This window comes from Amblyomma maculatum, chromosome 4 (genome assembly GCF_055883805.1).
Source record: "Amblyomma maculatum isolate TAMU_Amacu chromosome 4, ASM5588380v1, whole genome shotgun sequence".
NCBI lineage: Eukaryota > Metazoa > Arthropoda > Arachnida > Ixodida > Ixodidae > Amblyomma > Amblyomma maculatum.
Window position 1 is genome coordinate 22,884,769 of NC_139347.1, and position 22,132 is coordinate 22,906,900.

At 44.9% G+C, this 22,132-nt stretch overlaps 1 protein-coding gene across 1 annotated transcript in view; it reads left to right on the forward strand.

The window, feature by feature from the left end:
* Positions 1 to 14,223: 14,223 nt before the first annotated feature.
* LOC146190486 (cytosolic non-specific dipeptidase-like) overlaps positions 14,224 to 22,132 on the forward strand; it is a 34,020-nt gene continuing 26,111 nt past the window's right edge. Inside the window, exons 1-4 of the mRNA XM_084600174.1 lie at positions 14,224 to 14,284; positions 15,697 to 15,763; positions 18,946 to 19,069; positions 20,589 to 20,759. Coding sequence (XP_084456300.1) covers positions 14,224 to 14,284; positions 15,697 to 15,763; positions 18,946 to 19,069; positions 20,589 to 20,759 — 423 coding nt within the window. The remainder of the gene's footprint in view (positions 14,285 to 15,696; positions 15,764 to 18,945; positions 19,070 to 20,588; positions 20,760 to 22,132) is intronic.

Here is a 22,132-nt window from a genome sequence, read left to right on the forward strand (position 1 = left end):
CAAGTTGAGAAGTTGACCGAAGCATAACCACGTCGCGAAGAAGCATTTCGTCCGTAAATAGAGGTAGCATAGCACACTCCGGCACAATCGTAGGGGTTCGCAAAGTGCCTAAAGCGCCTTTTCACTTAATGTATCAGCTCGTCAAAGGGTAAAAAGGCACATTTTGTACCACGGCTATGCTAAATCCTGTCTGGGGGGAATGGTGATAAAATTGGCAAATTATTATAAGGTTTTGACTCTGCCGAACCTTTAAAAGGGTGGAAAAATGTACTCATTTTTGTAGTCTGATTTTTTTTAGCTTCTAGATGGGGGGTATGGGGGAAAATAGTTATTCTAATAATTTTAATATATTTTCTCGTTTCAGTTAAAGGACTACCATATCCTAAAAAACGATAAATCGTCCTTAAGTATTCTGGTACGTGCAGAAAATGCATATCAGTCATCAGCAGTTCACTTGCATTCATTGATTAATCTCCTCGATTGCCAGTTAGTGCTTCAAAATTGACAATAATGGGAGCAGATACCCTGCCATTTATTTTAGAAAACCTGAGTTGTTAACAGGTGCATCGGACCATTTTTTGATCTGCAGATAATTTCTAATATAAGACAAAATGCTTAAGTCCTCTGCAAAACAGAAACCTGACTGCAAAAGGAGAAACAAAAGGGAGGTGACGATACGAGTACAAAACGCCTTTTTAACGGCCACTAGCTTCCAAACAATCTTGACGTGCAAATATTGCTGGTAATAATGCGTCACAAAATTTCACGCTGTCCCCTTGCTACGAAGGGTGCACAACTTAGTGCGAGATATGTCCCAAATACGGCCAGCAATGAACGCAAACGTGCATTTAGCTTGCCGATAGTGTGTTCCCTTTTTTATACATTCGTTAGGTAAATTATTGCCGTCAGTGTACGACATGACTGAGGGCTCGGATGTTCACTTTACGTTGCTTTCACGCGGGCACTTTCGAGTCCAATTTGGCCCTATTTCGATTGATGTTCCGAACGTGGCCCACATGCAAAGCTGCTAGCCGTTCCCACTCGATCACGAATGGAGAATTATCTTGCCTAATGACTGGTGGCCATGTCCATGTTGTCTTATAAGCTGCAAAAAATGCGGTTGTAAAAAGTAAGAGTAAACAAAAAGACCTCTGGTGAAAACCTCCTTGTTGTCAAAGAGCTGCAGGAGACCGCCTCCCGAACGCATGTCGGATATCGTATTATTGGCCCGTTCACGTGCTACTACATTTATTTACCACATATGCACATGGGTGCTGCTGTTAATATCGACCAAGGTTTTCAAAATCAAGGGGCCGTGAAATAAAACCAGGTTAAACTTTTACACCTTTTATAGAAAACCTTATGTTTTATCGTTATAATACATTAGGTTGTTTCGTGAGCGCGAAGCCACGAGCGTGCTAACTCCTCACTCTGCTTCCAGAACTGAACGTATGTCGAACAGGGTTACATTAAACTGCACTTGAACTTATCATTTAGCAGGCTCGGATTTGGGCTTAGTATGATGCCGATCGTCTTGATTACCATCAATAGTGCACTAACGGCAGCGGGATTACCTACTCCACATTACTAGGAATTAACAGAAATACTGTTCCATCTCACTTATTACTTCGCACCCTACTGTATATTCGATGTATATTGAGAGAATTCATCGGTCTGCAGTATTTTTAAAAGAAGGTAGTAATCAGTGCCTGACAATAAAATAAGCGTAAGTGTAAGCCCGGAATGATACCTATGAAACGTTTTCAGAACCTGTGCAGGTGCGGAAAACATTGAAAGGACACCTAATTTCCTCTTTTAGGGTATGACGCGACAGTGCTAACAGTTCCCGTTTACCGGCTGTCCTCGGGAATCCTCTTTCACGCACATGCAGTTCGCTGCGTGTATATAATTAGCCTTTATTTTAGAGCGTGAGCTCTACTCTTTGCGCTGCAAATGCCAAGCTCATTCACTGGCGCGTTTGACCTTGAATTGAGAGACACCTGAGTGGAGAGCTCCAACAATTTCAACCACCTGGCGTTCATTAACATGATCTGACCGCGTGACTAGGCGAGGAGTTTAACAACTGCCTCGCTGGCGCTTGGTTGCTCCTTCTCGCCATGATTGCGGAGCGTGCCGGACCAAGTGCGCCAGTGCATGGGCGTAGGCGTCAGGCTAATGTGTAACCATCCCTAACGAAGCTCACTCTCGGATGCCTAGCTTTCGTCGAGATATACCTCCGCATTTCCCGTCTCCATTATCAGGCACATACCATCAGCAAACATTCGTAAACCACCAGATTATATAAAATACCACCCAATGCAGACATAAATTTCTGCTTTATCAGTCCGTACGTATGTGTCTGCGTTATCTAGGGGCAGTGTGTCTAATTCGAGATCCGAACATTCCGGAAAACGGCATTCCAATGGCCCTTTGGGGATTTGGGGGATTCGGTTAATTACCACATATCCAAATTATGTATTACTCCAATTGCCTAATTTGCCAAAGGGAGAAGGAAGTGAACGATCGAGGAGCACATGATCAGCAGCAGTAGGAGAAATGTTTTCGCACAAGTGCACTTAAGCAGTCCATCCAAGCGATTTTTAATTACGTAGCATATACCACATGAAAACCTTGCCTGTTATTGATGATCGGCGCAGAGATTTGTTTCAATGCGAAAGCGTTACAAGGCACATTGGGCGTAAATATATATGCTGTTGATGTTGCCGTTGTGAACACTTGATGACACCCAGAAAGATGGCGGCGAGTGGGACGGCCATAACATAGAAGTATTTGAATAAAATAAATTAGTTGACATTAGAGTTTAAACCCTGAATCTCTGCGCATCGATTGGTCACGCAACGCATAGGCCACAAAGAGTATTGGATTAAAGCGTAGTATAATGAAACCTAGGTTGTGGTGCCTATAACCTAGGCGTGTTTGAGATGGGTACTTATGTGACATTGATAACAATCGTCGAATGCTAACAGCGAGCACAGTGCCTGCGCCTGCACTATGTGACTGAATATGGCATGTCTCGAAACAATGAAGCATTACGTAAAACAAAGACATTAACTATCGAATGAACTTTGTATATGTCTTGCTATCACGCCGTTAGAACGCGCAACCTCTCTGTGCTTTGTATTGACAAAGTAGGAATATCTCCTATCTGGTGTGCAACAAACAAGCCAACAAATTACCAGAAAGAACTTTAAGTAATTTAGAAAAACCTACAGCGAAATTCCAGCCACACAAAGAGTAATGATTTTGCATCCTTATATGTAAGCAATCTTTAGTGTCTCCACCAAAATGTCTAACGCGGTAGCGTTAACGGTCCAGTTCTCCAGAAAATATGTAGTTGTTTGCGTGATTAATCACACCACGTGACGTTTCAACAACGCCTCGTCAAACCTCCACGACCTAACACCGCGTGACATCGAGTTGACAGGAGCCATCAACTCAAGTTTGTTCTTTGCTAAAAAGAAATGGTGTAGTGGGCATCTTCCTCACCGGGTTCCTTGCACCCTGATTGACACGCTGCCTCTAGAAATAGAGGGTGTGAGAAAGGCGATAGTGCACCTGTGTCTATCATTTTGTGTTGCGAGGGAACAAGAGAAGCGTCGATATGTTAACTATGGTTTATGCGATCTTTTCTAACCAAGAGACAGGGTAAAGAAATAGACAAAACTACGTTTTCTGCTTATCCTGGCTCTATAATTCTAGACATGCCCTTGCCCGTGGTCGGTGGTTTTAAAAAACGTAACGTGGCATTTTGATAAGCGCCCGTTTCTCTCGTCAGAAAAGCCGGAAGCAGGTCGGCGCGCAGCTCTAAAAGGCACAGATGCCTCTGCCCAAGCTTCAATGCGCCGCTTCTGCTTGTTCGGCTAGCATCTGTTTCTGGCAGATTAAACATTTTTTCGATGTCTTTACCCGCTCTTTTCTCTCTCTACTTTACATGGTCTTATCGGCCTCTGGCGTCCATGTTTCCGTTGCCTTTAATACCGCCCGAATGTTGAAAATAACGGTTGCTTTCTTATTTTTTTTTTTCATTCTAGGCGGTGACATATTCCTGAGTATGCCGTAAAAGGGGCCGTTATTTTATCTTTCGCAGTATATCGAAAATTTACAAATATTTCCCTCAGATGGCTTCACATGCTAAAGCACGAAAAAAAATAAAAACGTGTTGAACAACGATTTAGAAAATTGATGGGCTCGGCATATGACAAGCGTAAGCGTGCTCACAAGGCAATACCTGCTGTTCTGTTGGCCGTCCGTAGCCATTTGTTGTTCCGCACGATCTGAGCGAAAAGAAAGTCATAGGGAATGCGCTGAAACGGAAGTTATGGGAAAACGCGGCATCAAAGTTTTGCGAGGACATCTCGGAGAATTTTCGATAGTGCCAATCGGGATTAGCATTTCTGAAACTGCCTCGCGGGGAGTAGAAACAAATGTCGGAGCAGCCATTCCCTGCGTTTGCTGGGCAAGACGATAGGAACTTTTGCTGCTGTATCGAACCACAGCGTGCAGCAAACTCCATCGATCCTGAACGCCTCTGCGCCATGCTGCATTTTTCATTATTCGAAGCTGCTCTCCTTCCTTATCTGTCTCCCACGATTGCCTTAGTCATTTATTCTGCATTTGTAGCTACTCTACCCTCAACACTCGCTAGAGATAGAATCATGCCTAGGCCTAATAAAAACAATCCCTGAGACTTGATTGCTTTCAGGTTAACACGCCTTTATTATTGACAAAATACATGCGCCAAAGTGTCGCTGATGAAATAAAGCAGTTTAACTTGTGTCTGGCGACGTTCTAGCTTCAGTTGATTCTTGGCAAATCAATAGAAAGAAATTCTTTAATTTCAAACTCTGTCTTAGTTAACGCCCAGAGATTTATTTCACTCCTTAAATAAGTGCCACACATCTCAGTGCGCTTCAGTATATATTGTAAAATTAAATTTCGTAACTTTTCTAAACACTTAGAGGTCGCATAAGCTTCAGATGAATGTTTAACTCTACAGCGCCATTTCCTTCTTTTGCTCCTTTCCTCTTCTTTTTTTCTACTTCACTGCTGTACTGATACGCATGCTACTACGTGACAAACACCGCAACGTATTCCCTGGGCCCTCCTCAAACACGCTTGTACGAACGAGCCCTTGTGACATTCATGTAGTGTGTTCGTTCGACACGCAGATGAGTAATATTCGATCCCTAACACCGTAGATAACCTAAATTATCACTTCATGTACCCCCTACATGAACTTCTTTGCCAAGCTTAACTTAATTAGGCCCTTCCCTCATTTGTACTTCATTTTCATAATCTGGATTCATTATTTCGCCTGACGCCGCCGGCATCTCAGCGCCAAAAGTGCTTTGACGCCTTCGTACAAACTCAGTAATATTCCTCCTTTAATGGTGCAAATCAGTCCCCTCATTTTCAGCCCTCAGCCCTCCCAGCGGGACGGGCTTAACTAACACCCGACTTGCTGAGGAACAAGTTGGTCTTGGTTACACTGGCCCATGACATTCTCGATTCTTAGTACGGCATTTCATGAAGACATTTTTTTTCGTCTTCCGCCTCCTCCTGCTCAACTCTGCTTTTGAGCTGTCTTGTCACAGTCATTTAGCTCGCACTTTCTGCGAGCTTAGAGGTGCTATATGGCTGATGAATAGCCAATAGCATACTGTAGTGTTCATGAAAAGCATTTTCAATTGCGCTGGTGTGTGGTGGCCCATATATGACAATACAGTTTCGCGGTATTAGTTTTTAGTGCTTAATAGCTGCTTTTATAGCTAAAGAACGTGTTCAAAAATGTCTGAAAAACATTCTTCTCATCCGTCTGTAAATACTTCTTTCTTTCTTGGTACTGCATAATCAAAAGTTCTACTTGTGCAGACATTCGTCTCGCGGGATTCAAAACTAAAAAAGAAGTTGCTCATGGGGCATGAAAATAATTACGGTTTAGCGCACCCGGTTTTAAATTAAATACATGTGCTAAAAAGATGCGTATGCGTTTTTGAAGCATTTAATTAAAAACGTTATTAAATTTTCCCTGAGACAACACACTCGTTCAAAAATTATCTGAACACTGTTGCGAACTGTATTTTACTCCTAACTTCTGGTTTATGGTGGACCTACTTTCTTTGAGCTCACGATTCTTGATTTAGATTGCGACCATGTTGATTATTACTGATACTGTTCAATGCAGTCGTATTGCTTTATTTGTTCCTTGTAGATGTTGTCGGGTGTATTTTTGCAAGCCTGCCTATCTCCTTTTACGAGGCTGTTGTTGGCGTATTTGTTTACAAGGTTGCAATGAAATGACGATAATATTATTGGCTATTTTTGCCATCTGTAGAGGTATACAATCGTGCTTCAGCGAATTTTTTTGATATCTAATTGTGCTGTCCTAGCATTACCAGCGCTTAGGCACAGTATTAAAATAATAAACAATAAACTGGGCCACTCTTTTGGAGCTAGCTTTATATTTAACATTTTAACAATGCTTGGGGGCGGAAGTTCTTTTTTTATGCTGACCTAGGTAATCTAGCTGGACGCCAAAAAATATGCAGTACACGAGACACGTTGACGCTACTGGAGTTGTTGGCCGACTCCTTGTCCCTTTCTCAGCAAGAGCGACCCAAAGTGTGGCTGGTGTGGTTCACCCATTTGACGTCAATAATTAGGGCCCATTTCTGCACGGCGCATCTAAGCTCGAGCTACGAGCGGAAACGCTCGAGCAGGGTGAAAGTAATCATTCTTGCGGCCTGCATAAAACGCTGTCACTCCGTGGGCCTCTGCGCAGTTCTCCCTCCGTATGCAACCTCCTTTCCACTCTATTTCATCCTTTCGGCAGAAGGAAAACAGAGCATGCCCATCGATTTTTTGCCGCTTCCCTCTCTCTCTTATCCCGTTCCCGGGAGCATTTCTACACTCATGACAGCCGCAAATATTTCCTGCTCTTGGTAATCATATTGGTAACGCTCCTTTACACCTCGGAGCTTATTGCACCTTAAATGAAACCATAACGACCTCTGGGTAGCAGCAGCCTTTACTCCACCGTTTCTCGCTACGCCCCCTCTCGTCGACCAATGAAGACAGCTGCTAAGGAGTGACTAGGGAATCCCATTACACGCATCGCACGCCGCACTTCGGGAGTCAGGGAGGAAAAAATGTATGCGACACGCGTTGGGGAGAAGCCGAAGCGCTGCGCAAGGACATTGCTAGCATGTAACACCCTCCCGCGCGTACAAACATGTTCTCTAAGGGTTTTATTCTTGTCCCCCTGGTGCAACGGGTCGTCGGCTGCGCAAGCTACAAAGGTCTTATTAACTTTTCTCAAGGACACAGGGTTGGTCGACACCTTTTAAAACTCTTCTGTGTGTGCTTATGTACGTGTGAAAGTGTGCGACAGTGATTCTTTTTTATTATTCATTTTCCCCTCCCATCCCACACTCTTTCCCCCTCATCCCTCACCTCTCATCAGGAGTAGCATGCTAGGCTAACCACCAAGCAGACATCTCCTGTTGCCATTAAAATATATTTCTCTCTCTCTTTATGACTGATTCTCGACGCCTCCTTCCTTCTCTTCAGGATGCTGTTTGCAGAAACTCCCTTTCTGGGTATTAGGAAAGTGTCGATAAGGAAGGATGTAAAAGTTACCAAAACTTCCAAGTTATCAAAACCAGTGCAACCAGGAAAGTGTATAAATGCCTACTATTGCAGAAAGACAGAGATGTGGGCGAGCTGGTATGGTGTCATTTTGAAAGTAGCAAGGCGAAAAACAAGGATGTGAAACGGGACAAGACGGGGCTAACTCACAATTGAAGTTTATTGAAGCGAACGTACAATTTATAGACAAGCCAAGTTTATCAGTAATTATGATAGTGGTAAAAATTACTTAGAAACTCTAAGCGTACGCTGTATTTAACATCCTGAATAGACGCTGGAGTAAAGTCCAATTCGCAGAGCAAATAGGTATTTTCGCATTTCCCCTCGCATGAATGCGGCTAGAATTCAATAATGCTACTGCGCAATTTTCTGCTTGTCAGGACGTTCCATCGCTCAAAAAACGGACAATGCCAATCGGTCCTGTAAAGCGCACACCCGAACAAGAAAAATGTTTTCAGCCAACAGCGTGTACAGCAGCGAGTGCTCCAGCCAGTGCGGCGGCCCGAGTCACAAGCTTATACCCTTTTCTCCCCTCCACTAGGGTCCGCATTCAAAGTTTGCGTCGTTTTCAGAAGTGTCGTTATCTGCTTCAGCCATCTGATTGGTGGAAACGCCGGAACAGGAGGTGGTAGGGCTATTCGGTTCGAGTGTTTTTAACAATCAGATGATTCGAGGTCAGGGCGTTAACAACATTCCGGAAATGACCCAAGCTTGGAACACGCACCCAGTAATTGTTTTGTGCGCCCCTTGGTTTCTGTGAACTATTGACTCCATAATACAAATTATTTCACTTAATTCACTTGTCGCACAGCCGCTATGCAATTGTCTTATCATTTTTTGCCTCCAGGGTCTATGTGGTAAACTTCACAACAACTTGACGCTTGAGTCCCCTTTGCAAACGTGGCAGCTTTTCACGCAGCACTACCAGCGCTTACTATTGTTTTTCTTAGCAGCAGTAGCAGTGAAATCATCGCATGAGCTTTGGGAAGTCTAAGCGAATCAATCACGCATAAGAGATTTAAAAAATCCGCTCGCAAAAAGCACGTAGGAGCCGCAAGATACTCGGCGGTTGCTTTTTGGAAGGAAGGTAGGGAGGGAGAGAGAGGAAGGGATGAAGAGAGTACAACGTTATTATGGAAAGAAAAGAGGGGCGCCATGCACACAGAAAAAAGTCAGCACGTGCTTCCGAGAGCATCAAGAACCCGGGTGACACAGGCCCATGCCACGGCTCGGGATTGAATGTCTGAGTTATCGCTGGCCTTTGCTTCATTCCACATATCAAGGAACGGATTAGGAATGAGTTCTCTGGGAGGTAGAGGGGCCTAACAATCCGAGACTGTATGGTTTAACCATGCTATTTCTTCGCAGAAAGGAAAGGGCGGGCTAATTTCTGTATTAAAGAATTTTGAAAAAATGTATGCGTTATGCAACGTATTGATTTGAAGTTTTCTCAACAACATCGGTTGTTGTCTGCACTGTGAGCTGTGCGGGTGTGGGCATGGTCTTCAGCCCAGTCTGTTATGTGTAGTATAATTGTGGTATGAGGAGAATCGCTCTCCGAAGGGCTCTAAGTCCAAGGTGATGTCACAAGCTCGGCCGGCTTCTACTGACGCTTATGTGTGGACTTCCTCGTTGCCTGGGTTCCTCGCATGTTCTGGCACCCAAATTCGAGCAGAGATTTTTCGTTAGCTTAATCCAATTTTGAGAACTATGTGCCTAGTGACGTTGGAGATTCTGCATTTGATAGTTTTGCTTCGAGGCGCTCACAATGTTGGTGGCTAGGGTTTAGAAGAGAATCCGCGACCGCACATCATGATTCGGCTTAGGACGTCATGACGACAGGGCTCTGATGCCTTAAGGCTGTTCCTTAGCAGCTTAAAATGATTCTATTCTAAAATCATTTTCTATGAGCAAAATGTAAGAGTAAAATTGGTATGATATTTAAGCTACCCCTTATGAATAAATAAGATAGCTAGGATTGCATCCCGAACAACCCTACTTTAAAGGGAACTGCATGAACTCGAACGAGGAAACGCAAGAGGAGCCGGCAAATGGAAGCTCTTAACTCTGTGGCGTCATACTATTAAAGACGGAGCTTAATTGTCCGCCCCCTTTTTTCCGACACCCTTCATTACCGGCAGTTGTTTTTCAGCGAAATGAGCTATATACAAATGTAAATTGGTTTAGAAAATGAAAGAGCCAGTATCTGTTGTTGCTGTGGCTGTAGAAAGAAGGAAAAGAAAATGCACTGGTCTGCTACTGGCTCTGTAGCTGAGCCACCTCCGCCGTTGTGGCTGTAGGAAGAAAGAAAAGAACATGCACGGGCCTGCTACTGGCTCTGTAGCTGAGCCATCTGATTTATTTATAGGAAGGGAAAGGCGCGGTAACTGTCTCACTCGTTTTCTGTGGACACCGCAACCGCACCATAAGGGTTGGTTGGTTGGTTGGTTGGTTGGTTCATAGGAAGGGAAAGGCGCAGTATCTGTCACACTTGCTCTGTGGACACCTGAACCGCGCCGTAAGAGAAGGGATGAAGGTGGGAGTGAAAGTGGATAGAGAGAAAGGGGAGCCGTAGTGGAGGGCTACGGAGTAATTTCGACCACCTGGGGATCTTTAACGTGCGCTGACATCGCACAGCACACGGACGCCACTTCGTTTCGCCTCCATCGAAACGCAGCCGCCGAGGCCGGGATTCGATCCCGGGAACTCCGGCACAGTAGTCGAAGGGAGGAAGCTGGGAGTGAAAGTGGAGAGAGAGAAAGAGGAGCCGTAGTGGAGGGCTACGAAGTAATTTCGAACACCTGGGGATCTTTAACGTGCGCTATCTGATTGATTTATTAATTGATTTATAGGAAGGGAAAGGCGCGGTAACTGTCTCACTTGTTTTCTGTGGACACCTCAACCGCGCCGTAAGGGGAGGAAGGAAGGTGGGAGTGAAAGTGGAAAGAGAGAAAGAGGAGCCGTAGTGGAGGGCTACGGAGTAATTTCGACCACCTGGGGATCTTTAACGTGCGCTGACATCGCACAGCACACGGACACCTCTTGTTTTCTTCAACTTTTGACATAAACTGGGAAATATATTTTGCTACTCTCATTTCTTCTTGAAAAAGGGCAGAAGAAAAATCAAATTTACAATGTGAATCACAGCTGCAGGCATCTCTACGAAATGTTAAACAGTGGTAAGACGCCCGACTACTGTGCCGGAGTACCCGGGTTCGAACCCGACCTCGACGTGCGCTATCTCCGCTGCCTCGTGCGGACAGAATAGAGAGAGAGAATAGAGAACAAAGAAAAAGAAGAAGGAGAGAAAGACGCGCGCCGCAACAACGGCCGCCATCCACCACCCAAGCGGTGGCGGGTGCAATGACGGCCTACAACAGATAAAAATTCGGTGGCAGGCCAGCCCACGCCGCAAGCGGCGGTGACCGACCTGTCCCAGCCCCATGCGCTGCCTCATGCAGACAGAAGAAAGCAAGTGAGAAGAAAGAAACAAAAAAGGGAGAGAAAGACGGGCGCCAGTAACAGCCATCGACCACTACCTAAGTGGTGGCGGGTGCAATGACGGCCTACAAAAGATAAATATTCGGTGGCAGGCAAGCCCCCGCCGCAAGCGGCGTTGATCTACCAGTCCTAGTCCTGAAGGGCCAGGAACAGCCACCCTTCACCACCTCCCGCCCAAACCACCGCAGTATTTGTCCCCCATCTATGTGTATATGCTGTCGCGCAAAGCCTGCGGCGGCATAATTTGCCCATAATATTGCAAAGAAACTTTCTGGCGTCCAACCGAACCTCTCCTCGACCGGCTGCCCACAACAAGCTTACTTGTGAAGATATTCAGCGATTAACTGTGACGGGGAATATTGATGCGCCTCAAGAGGTATATATATATATATAAAAAAAAGAAAATAGCTTAATTTACTCGACTAACAGGCCATTACGTACTGTACGAGTATTATGCAAACTTTTTCTTCATTCTGCTTTCTTAAATAGCTAAGCAGCATTTTTCAGGTGATTTGTCTCTCTTTATGATTTTATTTCTTGCGTATATTTTAGCAATAAGTCAAGTGCTAAGTATGTGTGCTTCCTTTTCTATCGTTGCTTGCCTTGTAAAGGATCTGCGGGCTCTGTCAAGTCGCTTGATCCTAAAGCGACTTTTACTCGCCGTCTCCTCCATCACTGATGAAAATAAAAAATTATTATTATTATTATTATTATTATTATTATTATTATTATTATTATTATTATTATTATTATTATTATTATTATTATTATTATTATTATTATTATTATTATTATTATTATTATCATTATCATTATTATTATTATTATTATTATTATTATTATTATTATTATTAAGTTATCCGCGTATTCATATGTTTAGGTCTCACGCTGAAAATGGCAAATAAATCTACACAATGGCAAATGACTTCATGGCCAGTCGATTTTCCATCACAGCTCAAAAAAGCTATCAGCCATTCCCCTTTTGAACACATGCAGCGAGCACCGTGTGAGCGTGGGTGTTTGTACTGAGAAGAAGAAGACGAGGTGAACAGTCAATCAGCTGGTAGCGGTCGTCTCTAGCCTTTTTTCTGAGCATGAGCGCTTCGTCACCTCGGGATGACACTGGTAAGCGACAGTTCATGCACTCGTGCGTAGCACTGGGTGACAGTTTAGGTGTGGTTACGAAGGCTGGTAAAGTTAACTCCTGTCAAAGTGGTTCTGAGGACGTCAACGCAAAGTTCGGATTCTCGATAAACCTTTCAAAATAAATAGCCTCCCAATCGCCATCCACGTACTTTACTGTATTTGTTGGGTGCCGCTATGAAATTCGGCATGCGCTGGAGCTTAACCAGCCTGGTTGGCCTGCGCAGGTGTAGTATCAGAAACAAAATGCAGTATGAATTTTGTAGTGCAGTCTTTAATAAATACGGACCCTGACGTGGAAAGCTGTGAGGCACGAACTTGTCTGTGATTATGTACAAGACAGCAGATGGAGTACCGCTTTATCTCAGTGGTTAAGATTTTTGGTTACTGAGCAGGAGTGCCCAGCTTCGAACACTGGCGCGGTGGCTGCGTTTTGATCGAAGCGAAGCGCAAATGATGCTGTGAAATATCAGTGCACGTTAAACATATCTAGCTCTGCCGCGGTAGTACAGTGGTTAAGATGCCAGACTGCTGTGCCGGAGTACCCGGCTTCGATCCTGATCGCCGGCGGCTGCGTTTCTGTGGAGTCGAAACGAAGACGTGTCCGTGTGTTGTGCGATGTCAGCGCACGTTAAAGATCCCCAGGTGGTCGAAATTACTCCGTAGCCCTCCACTGCGCCTCCACTTTCTCTCTTTCCACTTTCAATTCCAATTTCCTCCCTTCCTTTACGACGCGGTTCAGGTGTCCATACAACAAATGCGACAGATATTGCGCCTTTCCCTTCCTGTGAACCAATTCTATTATATATAATATAATTGGTTATATATAGCTGCGTCACCATTGGGTGGGCTGCATTCGTTATCACTTCTGGTACAACTGCTGGCCCGCATGCCATCGCTCCTTCTGCGTTCCTTAATCTGGGACTGTAGATCTAGTATAGTATTAAGCATCTCCATCAACTGTTTACGAAGGGCTTCTATTTCCTGGTCCTGTTTCCACTCGACTGACTTGCGTTCTCCTGGAACACCTCTGGAACTCCTCTTCCTCCGGGTTTTGCGGTTTCGTGATGAAGACCGTCAACATCGTTACCCAGGGGCGGGAGATGAACGGCCCCTGTACCCGTTCTGTTGCTGGTGCTTGTTTCGGGATCTGGGCCTGCCCGCGCTTCCGCTCTAATACTCGTCCCTTACTTCTCGGTGTAAACGCTGCTTTCTTGCTTTCCGATGTCAACGTTGCTGCCGGACGTGCGCTTAATAAAGCTGTACTTGCAGTATCTGGTACCAGTATTGTGGCCCCCAGTGCATATGGTGCACTTGAAGGTGCACGTAGGTTGTGCCCCTTTCGGCAGCGGTGAATGCTCCCCGCCACAACAACGACACAGGTTCCTACGAGGAAGCGGACGAACGTCTGTCCTATGCCCCGTTTTCTGGAAGTTGTAACATGCCTCCACACAGTCGTGAAACGGAAAAAGTCGAATGTCATAAACCAGGTACCGGATCCACTTAGGCAGCTCCGTCCCTGCTCTGGTGAAAATCATGGGTCTTGATTTTCCCAGCCGGCGTCCGCCGACCACATTGAGGTCGAGGTTGCGCTTCCGGAACTCGGCATACATCTCTTCGTCCTTTTCATAGTTGTAGGCATTAAAAACGATTCCTAGCCTTTAGTCGTCTGGCGGTGGAACGTAGGCGTTCATCTCGTACGTTTTTTTTCTCCGACGCTGATGCTCTTCAGCGCTGCTTAGGTTCGGGCGCGCGTCTCGTCCGGCGCGATTACGGCGAAGGTGATGTTCTCCGGGTGGATCCGCAGATGGTCGTTTTCGGCTGCCACAGGTCCCGGAATCTTCTGTGCAACGGCTTGCCAAGCGGTAATTCCAGACTGGCGAGCATAATAGACAGCGCATAGCTGCCCAGATGGGGCTTATGCAAGAGTTCAGTCAGCAGGAACCAACAAAAGAGGATGTGAAGGCATGTCGTGTGACGGATCATTCCATTTGAGTTTCCGAAAATTCATCTGCGACCCGGACATTTGAAGCAGACTTTGTGGACTATCCGTTTGGCCACGTGTACTGTGTGCGAGAGACTGGGGCACCAAAAAACTTGACGCCAGTGAGTAATCCAATGTTTGAGATATTGCATTTGGAGACTCTACCAAATTGAAATACCGTATAGACAAAATTGAGACCGCTGCATGCGACTTCACGTATCGTTGGGCAGTTTTGGTCTTTGTCAAGCAAAAGGAATAAAAGAGGTGTATACCCAATATCTCTCATTGCTAACATACATGAACACAACAAGCTCAGCCAGGGAAACGTACCTCTCTCTACGTATATTCTGGCACAGCCGAGTTAAGCCACTGCCATTTTTATTACCGTGGACTGAAAAATGCTGATATCACACAGTCAACGGACTCCATTCCTTTTCGACTCCATCGAAACTCAGCCGCTGGAGGTCGCTTTCGAAACCGGGATTTCCGGTTCAGCAGTCGTACATCATATCCACTGCGCCAAAACGCTGGAGCTATTTTGCCTAAACTTTATAGGTAACGTAGTTCCCTACCACAAAACGCCGCTGACAACATGACAGTGCTCTACGTGTAAATTTTAACTGTCCGACCCATTATCATCCAGACATTTGGCGACTTCGTTTACGTCTTGTAAAGGTTAAGTCATGACTCCATCAATCAAACGATGTGTTTATTACCCGCTCATTAAAATTATAACAGCTCTCGTTCAAATGAATGAAGATTATTGATTGATTATTAATTCGCACTTGCGCGAGTTAAGTCACATATGTCATGTTGGTAAAAAGGCGTGTGAAGGCCGCAGAGCCGGTAACACAGAGAGCCCGGTGTTGGCGAAGTCCAGGGACGAACGGTCCGAGCGCGCAACGGGAACCTCGTCGTCTTCTGCTTCTCTTCCTTGTCTTCTCACACTGGTAGCAATATTTTAAACATTTATTGGTGGGTTCTGGTAGAGGTGAACCTGTCTTATATTCAAAGCGACTGATTATGATCTGGCTGATGTGTCTAAATAGCAAGCAGCCTTGGAAACTACAGAGCAAAATGTTTAAATACAGTTATATAGGCAAAATATTGCGAGAAGACACTGTTGCATAGAGTTGTATTTTTGAAATGCAAACCTGACGTTTTTACGTTTTTTTTGTAACAATAAATGCTATAATTGCGCGAATACACTGCAATAACTCTGCTCTTCATTTTAAATTCAATTTATGTTACAAAGTTTCTAACGGCGATGCTCTATTTATTTGTATTATCAGTCACTTTACAATAATGAGCTTTACCACTTATTCTAACAGCTCCATGTTTAACGAAGCGCGGTAATTTGTATTATTGATGATCTCTGCTGGGCATCTTTCCCTGAGCAGCAGTGAAGTCGCAAAGCGCCGGACCAACTGATGAAAGTCTTCCCAGGGACCTGGAGGATGTTTTTGAGTAAGTGGGCGAAATATTTTCAGCTGCAGAGCAGGGCCATGGCCCGTGCATCATCTGATATCTCGATGTTGTAGCGGACTGTTAAATATGTGCCATAGGTACTTTGCAACTCCGGGTAGTTTAAATGTGTCCGTAGTCTCTACCACGATCTACCTGACGTCTCTTTGTCATTTCGGGATGTTAAACTCCAATACTCCACAGGGTTATTTCTCCCTCACGAATAGCGTCGCCATGTGCACATTTCGCAGTTACACAGACTGCCATAATGATGCAAAAATACACTTGCATTACGCGTGTGCCAGTGTTTCGAAGAGCAGCAGAAGCGTCAAAGTGCGATTTGATTTAGCAAGTCTCAATATTTCCTCGTCATCTACGACTACCTCCAATCACAATCGGTTCCAGACGGCTATGGTAGACAAAGTCATTCCGTTCAGAAAAGAAGGCCCTCGATTACTCCATGTCATTCACCAACATTAACGCTAAGATAATGAAACATTAACCCAAGTAGCATATCTTGCAACTTGTCCTGAATTGTTACATACGAATTTGCAACGGTTTCGTAAATGTCCGTCTTTCGAAACACAACCGGCATCGTACCATAACGGCCAGTGCTCTAGCCTTGAAGATAACATTCATCATGAAAACTTACTTTAGCCTTCAGAAAAGAAACGCTAATGACAAGGTTGCTCACAGCCGCCTTTTGTTTTTGTTTTTTGTTTTTAAAATTTCGTCAATTTGTGTATGCCAATAATACGCTTCTTTATGATATTCCTTACTCCCAATTCTTCCTCGAGACGCTGTCCTCGTTCTATAGACGTTTAGCAGCAAATATAGGTGGCATCACTCCAAATATTTGCTCGCCTTTTTGCGTACGACTCGGCTGCCTCTCGCATATATAGTCACGTGGTGGTGACGATGCCATAGGCGACAAACGAAGACACCAGCGTTGCACTTTCAGAAGCTCTTTATTGGGCTGACTTGCGCCCGTAGAATAATTAAGCAACGCTGCACCGTCGATAGCTTCAATCGTGGTCGTCGAACTATGAATGCCTGCAGAATTCAGCGGCGCTTAATTTAAATTAGGCAAAAAAACATCTAGATAAGCAGCCAAAGATGCCTGGAAAATTTTGGAACGGTCGAAAACAGAGGTGCTTCACTGCGATCACTTCGATGAAATCTCAGACATCTCGCGCTACAAAGAAAGTGACAAAGCCGGCCTAATATTAGGGTTCCAACATGCGACGCCTCACTGAATAAATCTTGGTGTAAGATCTCTCAATTGATGTCTCTGAAATAACAAAAAAAAAATCTTTTCATCAGTGGTATTAATACCCAGCGCCCTCATTATGCACTATTTGGGACCAATAAGAACCAAGGAATAATCACAGCAAATCATTTTCTTGGCACACTCAAATAATAGGAGCGACTGTTAACGAAGTTAAACTACGAGTGGCGGCTGAGTAGATAAGTCTGTCAAGCGTCGAATCCAAGGATGCAGTTTCAACCCCGGCCACTGCGGTCGTTTATGGAGGTGGCGAGAAAGCTGTTTCGTGCAATCTCAGTTACCTTTCAGATCGCCACTCGATGAAATTTCAGAGGCCTTCGAAACTTTCCTTTTTCACAACCTGAGTCGGTAATGAACAACGCTGATCGAATCGTATTTTACGAGGAAAAAAACAAGAAGCTTTGTCACTCAAGTCTCTCGCTACATAACGACAGTTCGAAAAAACATGAAAAAGCATTCTCTTTAGGGTGCAGTCTCATTTCTTATTTTACGCAAACACTTCCACCAGTACGTAACTACTCAGATGAATTCACCGAGATTATTCCTATTGCTTTCATGTCGCTGCGCTGCCATAAGACGTGAAAATAACCTCCATTACATGGGAATTCCACCCGCACTCTACAGCCAGAGTCTTGGTATCAAGCATAGCACGGAGGAGAGAAGAAGGAAAAGGAAGAAATGTGCGCTCCCGTTCGATCTTTGTCTTGTGGTACCTGTGTTGCTTCCCGCTGGCAGTGTGTACCTGATGTACTGAACCGGCTAGAATGTCTCGGTCGCGACGCTAAGGGCGTAACAATATTACAAATTTTAGCACTTGCCCTTCACAGAATTAAAACGTTCTCGCACGTTTCTCTCCACAGAAGTCATACTAAAGCCGTTTACCTTCCATGCGCACGTACCATTCCGCACCTATCAAAAGGCGCGCCTGCCACTGCCGCACTCCACTCCAGCACTGGCAATTATAAAAACGCCATCGCAAATATCATACATTACGCACCGCATCATAATTTCCGTTTCGCTGTGTATATTCTACTGAATTATATTTTCCCTATTTTACAGTTTCTCTTAGAAACTTTCTGGAGTTCAATAAAGTAGGGCGGGACATTTTAGCTTCGCATTTAAGCGCATAACCCGAGAGTTAAATGCTCCCGCCCGCGGCTCCCTTAGCGGACCCTCGCTCGCGTACATGCCTTTGCAATTCGCCTATTCACTAATTTTTATATGGGTCCTTGTTATCTCAGAAATGCTCTTCAGCTTAAAGTCGAAAGCTACTAAATTTGCTGGAGGGCCACACGACAGAAATCCCCGTTTCATATACTTGCAACAAAGAAAACCTCTCGTGTATCTTTTTTTTTTTTCCTACTTCCATAGCAAGCGAGGCTGTTTCCTAGCCTAGTTGATAGATTTTGCTCATTTGGACGAAGCCCGGAGTTCAACAGAGACCTGAGAGAAAGAGAGAGAGAGAGAGCTCTTTGTCCTGTGTCGCTCTCACGTCTGTCTTTTTTTTTTTTTTTGCGCTTCAACCTTTGCCAAAGTGAGGAAACTCCAAAGAAAGCCCACGAAATACAAAAATCGCGTGACTACCGCATTCACGCGCTGCTAATGCGCTGCTCTCAATCGCGGTTAGAATGAATGAAATCAGTAGCCGCTGTGGCTCCATAGTGCCAATGGAGCGGCAGGCCGATGTGTGTGCGATGGTTTCTTGCTCCGTCAGCCAGTCGACGCACATGATGGTGCAAGTTGCACCTAGCGCGGCGAGCTCGCAGCAGACCGTCGCGAACATATGAGCCTGGCCCTGGAAGTGGGCTGTCGAGTCCCTATCGCCGCTAATTTCGTTCACTCTACTTCCTGTGGAGCATGCAGCTAAGGAGGCAACTACGTATTCTGTCCCTCGCAGCATCATCGAAGACAGCAAGGGCCATATGCTGTCGTGGCTGAAGGAGTTGGTGGCCATCCCGAGCGTCTCAGCAGAGATGCATCACCGCAAAGACATTATGCGTGCCATTGATGAGACCAAGATGGTACATCGTGCAAAAATGCTTTACTAGATTCGTTTGTCTGATTTTTTTACTGATGATTTATTCTTGCGGTCTAGTATTGTTTTAGTATGGTAGACCACTTCTTGTTTCAGTACCTTGCAGCAGAACATGGATACTGCTACAGCGTGCGAGATTTAGCACCCATGCTCTCTCCATGAAAATTTCAAATCATTAATTTTTCAGTAGGACTGAACAGCAGGTCAGTAATGCCTACGACCTCATATGATCTGCGCTTTACAGGTGCATTACAGTGCTGTCACAGCTCACCTTTGGTCGGCGGATTTCGAAAAAGGCCTGACTTTTTGAGGTTCAGTGATGCGTGAATACTCCAACTGGAACACGCACTCGTTGGTTTTGGTTGCTGCAACTTAGACTTGCTAGGCGCCAGAATAGGTGCATGACCTCAATTTTATTTGGCTTGTGTGTCTAATAGTGCCAGGTTGTACTTCTTTGTACAACCTGACACCTTCTGACACAGTCTTCTATGTCACTTCATTGGTTAAAAAATGCAGTAGTACTGAATGTACTGTACCAGTTGTCATGGGAAGAAACCTTGCAGCTTTTAAGGAAGGGAGATTACAGCTTCTAGTTTAATCGCTCCGGCTACCGTATACGCTTTTCTATTGCCGGAGCTGAAATGTTTATCTCAATTGGGAAGTATTTATGAGTAGATTGTTCTGTGCCAAGTTTTTCCTTTTTTTTTTTTTTTTTTTTTGTCTTTGGCCACTAAATGAGGTTGTGTTGCATAGTAAAAACTGTGATTCATTGCAAGAGAAGGCGATTGTTTGGGATTCTACTTCAGTGGGACATCAATAAAATAATTTCCGGCACTGAACACCTCCTTGAATGTTAAAGATTGCTGTCCACGTTGTAGAATGCTCTGATGGTTGGTCTTTTGGTTCCAGGTTCACAAAATATATTCGCTTGAGTACTTGTGATTGGTCAGCGTGGCGTGGTTCATAATCAATGTCAGCCACACCGGTGACAACCCAATTAAAATTCCGCTAAGAAGCTGAAAGAGCACTGTCCACTTGTAAGCTTTATTAATACATAAAAACATTTTAGGAAATTAGTTCTACTTTTATATCCCAAAAATACTGAAATAATAGCAACGCGTTCAAAGGCGTCAGGGAACGTAGAAGCCAGCGCAAATTTCATCTGCCTCACTCGGAGTTTTTTTTGTTCAGTCTACAACACTCACGGCTGGTTCTGGTTGGGTCTCAGGGCGCATAGGGCATTTTTTCTGAACATTGCCCAGGATAGCTTTTTGTTTTGTCACCACTTTACCTTGAGTGTTGTGATCTATCACGGAACGCACTCTTGCGACCTTATCGTTTCCCTTCGCGACTTGCCAGCCAACGGTTGTGAGCAGCTAGTCAGTTTCCATTACGTAAGTAATGCGCAAAAGTGACCACTCGCCTTGGAACTGTTGAATAAATGATTGTTTGTACCGGACAGCCTCCTCATCTTCATAGTTTACAAATACTGCGGCTGCTTACAGAAGCTTGAGGAGTATGGGATGTACGTAAAGCTGGAGACCCTCGGTGACCACAAGCTGCCAGAAGAGAAGATGCCGCCTTTGCCGCCGATTATTCTGGGGGCCACGAGGCGGGATCCCGGCAAGAAGACCCTATGCGTCTATGGGCACCTTGATGTTTACCCTGCACACAAGGTGGGTAGTATATTCGGTGCTGATGAATTTACCTGCGGAAGCGAAAAGAATACGAGGTATCTTCCTCACTCGAAGGAAACAATTGGTGACTTGGCTGCGCTTGCGGGGGCGCAAAACTTCGTGACACTCCACCGAGGCGTTTTTGAACAGCATTCGCACTGTGGTGCATGAATAGCGGACAAATATACTTCAACGTGCTGATTTGAACAAGACTGTAAACATCAGCTTCAGCTGAACAGCGCCGTTTTTTAGAGTAAAATATTTATTCTGGGCTTTGCTGTTCTGATATTTCTCTATGTCGGAAAGCTACCATCCCCCACTGTACAAAGTTTAGCATCAAGACCATGTCCTCTCCTCTTCCTTTCTACTGCATACCTATCTGTTACAAATATCTCCATCTCTGTGTGGTCACTGCAGGCCTATTCTTTCTTCAGTGAAAACCGGCTTTGCATGCGCTTTTTATTACTTCTCGTTGAGTAAAACTATTTTTTTCCGCAATGAATTGCCTACAATTTGTGTATTATAAATTGTATAAACGGAGAAGCGGCTTCAATCCGCTTTCTTAGTATAGTTTCCTGCCATTGGTCGTTAATAATGGTGACATGGAGTTGTAGCTTATGACATTAACAACCATCGCCGTGGAAACAAGTGCAAACACGGCATTTCCAAATAAATGTAAAGCAGATATAAAGGCTTGAAACTTTAGACTGGCTGAGCTTTTGTTCAGCATGAACAATTCAGCAAAACGTTGCACCCGCTGAGCACTTCCCAGAGATGCAGCCACTACTGTTCCTCACCCGATGTGGTCCTGGGTAGCAAGCTGTCGGAATATTGCCTTTTCATCCGAAATGCATCAGCCTCACTTAGTCAGCCAATAGTGGGGCAGCAGGTGAGGCAGAGTAATACGTGTCACTCTGTTCAGCTTGCCGGGGCTTTGTCATCGCCGCCAAGCCACTCTTAATTGAGTGATTGGAAGCGCTTGCCACTAGCTCAAATGCACTGAGGGCGCTACTGTATTATGAGGGGAGAATTTATTATAAAATGGGTAAGTGTACCTTTGTACTAACAAAATTTCTGTACGCAGCTATGAGAGAAGGGGGGGGGGGGGGGGGGGGGGGGGGGGGCTGCATACACCTTGCGGCATTTGCGGAGGCGATCACAGTCCAGTGCGCCTCGGATGTCTATATGAACACGGAAGTGGTCTCCAGGGCAGCAGGCTAGAATCTGGAGGTATCGAGTGCCGCCAGGCCAAGGGCCAATGGAAAAATATTAGGCACCCGCTCAATGGTAGAAGGGACACGAAGTCGAGACGATATGTAGAGGGGACGCGCCCAGAACTTTTTGAGAAGAGCATGGCGATTGCACATGGTTGT